At 59.1% G+C, this 5659-nt stretch overlaps 1 protein-coding gene across 1 annotated transcript in view; it reads left to right on the top strand.

The window, feature by feature from the left end:
- The first annotated feature begins 946 nt into the window (after positions 1–946).
- Positions 947–5659, top strand: part of LOC119099038 (indian hedgehog protein) — a 25529-nt gene continuing 20816 nt past the window's right edge. The window contains exon 1 of the mRNA XM_037222089.1: positions 947–958. Within this exon, the coding sequence (XP_037077984.1) occupies positions 947–958 (12 nt within the window). The remainder of the gene's footprint in view (positions 959–5659) is intronic.

Below are 5659 nucleotides of genomic sequence, written 5' to 3'. Positions count from 1 at the left end.
CAGGGGAGGGGCAGATCGGGGGGCAGCGCCGGTACAGATGCCATCGCCGAGAAGTGAGCACCAGAGGAGGGGCAGATCGAGGGGCAGCGCCGGTGCAGATGGCACTCGCCGGGCAGCGGGCGCCAGGGGAGGGGCAGATCGAGGGGCAGCGCCGGTGCAGATGGCACTCGCCGGGCAGCGGGCGCCAGGGGAGGGGCAGATCGAGGCGTCATCGATCGCGCTCTGGTAACAGCCGCCGCGCAGACGGGTACAACGTCGGGCGGCAGCCGGACAACCAGACACGGCCGCCACTCCGGCAGCAGCAGCCACCAGCAGCGCCAACCAGCTAGTGGCCCCGGGCGGCTCACCGGGTCTTTCTGTAGCTGCTTTCGCGGTCTCGGGCGGCCGTGAGGCGAGCCCGGTGGCACCAACAGCCAGCTGGGAGCATCCAAGGTCAACAGCTGAGTAGCACTTCCAGACGCTTCTGGCATTACATGAATGCACCTTGCACCTGTCAACGGTTTCCGACCGCGGCTCCCAGCCCTCTACCCCCACCCCACCCCCACCCCCTCCGCACCCACCCCGGAGGCTGCCAGACGCCGAGATGCCAGGGATCAACGCTCACTTCCGGCGCCTCCCAACCGCTTTACGTGGACTCCGGCAGTCTACGCTGCGATGCCTAATATCGACCTGAGGTCATAGCCGCGCGCGCGCAGCGATGGCGGCGGGGAGGGGGCGGCGCCGCCTCCCAGCCGGCCGCCCGCGTAGTGCTTCTCGCCTGCGTCGGTCGGCGTCGGCGGCACACCAAAGGCCCGGCCCGGCGCGCGGTCACCCGTACTTCGCACTATTGGGAGTCCGCTTACGCTCGGAGCAGCGTTGGCTGGGGGGGGCTTTTTTTTCACAGGGACAGCCAGGGATATGGGCCGCTCACAAGAGCTGGATGAGTGAGAGTGAGAGAGCTGGGGAAATGAAGCGGAAGGTGGGTGGGGCGACGGGATACTGGGGCTGGGGGAGACCGAGGCGGGCAATGCAAGGGACGGTGGGGCCGAGGGGTCGATGGAGATATGGACCCAGGCAAAGAGCGGCGGAGATGGAGGACAGAACGCACGGAAACAGAGACATATGCACGGGAAGAGGAGCAAATGGACGGCGAGGCACGATGGTGGAAGATCAAACGAGCTGAAATACCTGATAATGAATCATATGGATAATGAATACATAACTGATGGGCACAGCGGGCAACGGGCAGAAGACGGCGAGAAAATAGCACAGGCTGGCAGGTAGATGCTAGCAAAAAGAGACGTACGCCGGGTCCCCATTTCACTCTGTATGCATGAGTCCGGTATCAAGGACCAATCGTGTCGCCCATTGATGCAGCACGCGACGCCGATGCATGCAGTCAGTCCAAATATGCAACACTGGCAACCCAGTGTGACCCAGCGTACAGCGCTCCACAACAGTGCAGGTACACTAACGCGTCCAGATATCACATTATTCGTGCTATTCCAACCATGTCGTGTCACTGGCCCACCACAGATTCGGTGTCTGTAATGCTGTCTTCAGCTGCTACCAAGCTCAGGGTCAACGATGCGCCGGTCTGACCGGGCCAGTTTGGCCCCAGCGCGCACCACTCTCTGTCTGACGAGGTCTACGCGAGGTCAGACTCCCGTGTCGGGCCGGTGGCAGGTCAGTGTCGGTTCCGGCCGCCGCGCCGCGTGACCGGCCCGCCGGCGCCGCGTGACCGGCTCACCGACCAGGGCCGTGCCGTGCACCACAGGTGGCCCGACCCCGACCGTTCATAATGGCACGCCATGGGTGCGCCATTGTCACGCCGCACGCCCGCTCCGGCAGCTCGGTAGGCGGCGCAGCTGCGCCGTGATTGTCGTGAGGCGGAAAGGTCGCAGCTGCTGTAAACTTGCTCCGGTGGTAATTTGCAAGGCGCTTTTGAGCAGGCCCAGTTAATTTTATCCAACAACACAAATGTTTTCACCTCGATGTGTTACGCCCTGCCCTGCCCAGGCGTCATGCTTGGCACAGGCTGATGTCTTTACACGACTTAACTAAACGCGGCATTATGTACTTCTCAAAAATAAGAAGCGTATTTATCTCAGTCATGCTGCAATGTTTCAAAGCATTCGTATATCAATTGCTTGATGGTGCGTGATTTTCCTGGAGCACTACACTGTGGATAATATGTAGCATTTCCCACCTGACCAAAACAAAAAAACAAAAAAAAAACGCAAAAGCTGCTAATGGTGAAGAACTGCCCAAGACATGCAGAAACCTGGCCCCGACCGTAACTACCCACAGTCGAACGACATAGAGTCAGCCTCGTCTTACGGAGCAGAGGACGGACAATCGCCTCCACCAAACATTGGACGTTGTGTGTAGCCGGTCACGTGCTCTCGGACGTTGTTTTGTGTAACGGTCACGTGCTCGCGGGACGTTGTTGTGCGTACCGGTCACGTGTTCTCCGACGGTGTTGTACGTAGCCGGTCACGTGCTCTCGGACGTTGTTGCGTGTGGCTGGTCACGTGGTCTCGGACGTTGTGTGTAGGCGGTCACGTGCTCTCGGGCGTTGTCGTATGTACGCAGTCACGTGCTCTTGGACGTTGTTGCGTGTGGCCGGTCACGTGCTCTCGGACGTTGTTGCGCGTGGCCGGTCACGTGCTCTCGTAAGAAAACCCGATCCGCCCTCTCGAGTGTTTTTATGGTTTCATTTGATGTCAGATCCCGAATCAAAGCAGACAAAAACATGAAACCAATTGTGCTGTGCAGACAGACGTTCTGCATATCACTGTTGATGAAATCTCAACACTGCCGGTCCAAAGATGTGCCACTAATGAGCTGGGAAGCTCACACAGTGCCACCTTTTCGAAAGCGGCCCAGACGTCAGTGCGCCACGCTCTCAGCGGAGGGCTTGGGCCGTGAAAACTAAACAGGTGCGTACTACACTTCAATGCGGCTAATGGCCTCCAAAACACTTGCGCGTTGCAACTTTTGGTCACAGCTTCGAAAACCGCGGGGCAACGAATTCATCGATTTCGCCGACTGACATGATGGACGCTGTCCAATCCAAAGCGCCAGTGCAGTTCAAAACAACTTTCAGGCGATGTGACATGGAACATCTGCGCAAGGCGCTCCGTCGGCGAGCGTCTGCCGACGGCACTTTCAAGAATTGCGAGCCCTCGAACGCATTGATGACACCCTTTCATATCGGTTCCCAGAACGTGTTTGGGTCTTATTGCAGAGGCGGACAGAGCGCCCTTGGGCTGTACATTTCATGCTGGCGCCGTAGACGGCTCCTTCGTTTCTCGTATGGCCTGTTTTCGCTGTGCTTCGTCTGCATCCGCCCCCCCCCCCCCACCCCCTCTGGCAACGACCCCGCCCCATGGCATTATTTCGGATATTGTCTGTCTGATGGTAATTGATAACGCTCACGGCTGTTACCAAATCGCTTATCGCACAAATTTGCGCGTCGCACAAACAGTCCTACTGGTTCTGCCGGCCAGTGTAATGTCTACATGGTTCTTGCATGTCAGGCGAGCAACAGTTTCGTTGTCCCTTAGGAGCCCATCGCGCCGTCACACACAAGCTCATCACGCCGTCACACACAAGCTCATCACACCGTCACACACAAGCTCATCACGCCGGCACGCACAAGCCCGTGACACCGTCACACACAACCCCATTACGCCGCCAAACAAGCCTGTCACGCCGCCACGCACAGGCCCGCCACGTCGCCACACACACCCGCCACGCAGTCACACAAGCCCGTTACGACGCCGCATGAGCCCACCACGTCGTCGCGCCGAATCAAAGCCCACCATGTTTCGTCGTGGATCCCATTTGTCGGGACGCACACGCCGTTTTTAAAGGCGATAGCCGGTGGCTGGTGTCGAACAGCCGCCAGCCGACGCGAACACTTGCCGGGGAGAGCGTGGCGGTGCTGCCAGTAATCAGAAACAGCTGGCGCCTGCGTGGCCAGACCTGCCTCAGGAAACGAGGCCACTGACCTGCCGTCGGTAGCACGGTCGGTGGACACATGGGCGAAGGAGCCGTCGTGATGGGAGGAGAGCATGAGCATGGCTGGCCATTAAAAAGGTGCGAGTTTATCAATCGGCATGCATAAGCTGAAGAGCGCGTAAAAACGCATCGCCCATACCAGGGACCATAACGCCGCCTCACCCAATTTTCCTACAACAATGTAAGCGAGACGCAGCTTAGTGGCGCTGAAGGTTGATTCTCAAATAACACCAACGCTTCTACAGTGCTGGCGTCCATTTGTTCATCCTGGTAAGTGGAGACAGCGAAGCGCATGCTGGCACAAACTTGACTTCGTTATGAAGAGCGTTTCATATTAGCCGTAAATCATAAGGCGGCAGAAACTCGTAGTTTTAGGAAAATGTCCGAAGAGAGAGAACGGGTAACGCGCAACATACCGAATCCCGCATGGGGTTTTTCGTGGCACTGCTTTGCTCTTTGTAATTGCTGAGCTCGAAAATTCCCTTGCATGCCTGTGAACCTGCCTGCCGAAGCGCACAGCAGGGGCCAAGATGATGTTCACGAGCTGACGGCAGAGCTGCTTAAATACTTCACTCAGCAGCTTAAAGACGGACAACGACTCCTTGTACTTGAGAGCATCCAATCTTCGCTTGCGGTTACCGACGGTGTGTCCGGCCCAATGTGTGACAACGGCCCAAAGCGTGACTAGCGCCATCGGCCAGCTGAACTCCGCAGACGAGAGGGGCTCCGAATTATTTGCATGTCTGGCAAGAGACCGGACGGATCTAGCAGGTCAGGAGAGAAGAGCGAATGGATTCATGAGGTCGGGAGAGACGAACGGGCGGATTCAGCATGTCGGGAGAGAAGAAAGAGCGGCCACTTAAGCACTGGACGGACTTCCGATCACTCCAATCGAGTCACGTTGGAAAGCCAGAGCGTGCAGCTGAACACCACGACCTCACCGCTGCTCTCGGGTCCCGTGAGGTACCTCGCGGTACGGAGATCCCAGGGGCGTAGGTGTGTGTCATGACCTGAGGACATCACCGATCCCCCACTCGAGCCAAAATCGGAGACCACTCCAGGAGTGCAGGTGTGAGTCATGACCTGAAGTCATCACCGATTTCCCACTCGGGTTATAGCCGGAGACCACTCCAGGAGTGTAGGTGTGTGTCATGACCGGAAGTCATCACCGATCTCCACTCGGGCCAAAATCGGAGGGCACCCGGGAGCGCAGACACGTGCCACAACCTGATGTCATCACCGATCCCGCACTCGGGTCATAGCCGGAAAGCTACAGACTGCTGGTTTACCCCATGACCCGACGTAGCGATGTGTCGCAGCCACACATAAACACTCCGCGGTGCAGTGGCTGCACGGCGCGCGGACTCAGCGGCGGTCAGCCGGCACCTGTGCCGCCCCGCAGGGAGCGCCAGGCGCCAGAGGCCAGCCGGGGACGGTGCGAGACCCACGCAGGTCGGCTCGCCGTGCGGCCACCGCCGGCGCACTCACTGCTGCTGGTCCGATCAATGCCAGCCGTGAAGCGTCACCGACGCGCCCCGCACGCAACAAGTCACCGGGCAGGCGGCACGTTCACCGTCGCCGTCGGCCCGGGACGGTAGCGGCACGCCGCCGCCGCCGCCGCCGCCGGTTCCGGCCGCGCCGCCTAGCAGGTTCC

Source organism: Pollicipes pollicipes, unplaced genomic scaffold (assembly GCF_011947565.3).
Source record: "Pollicipes pollicipes isolate AB1234 unplaced genomic scaffold, Ppol_2.1 Scaffold_4740;HRSCAF=5597_pilon_pilon_pilon, whole genome shotgun sequence".
Lineage (NCBI taxonomy): Eukaryota > Metazoa > Arthropoda > Thecostraca > Pollicipedomorpha > Pollicipedidae > Pollicipes > Pollicipes pollicipes.
The sequence above is the reverse complement of the archived record's forward strand: the minus strand, read 5'-3'. Positions and strand labels throughout refer to the sequence as shown.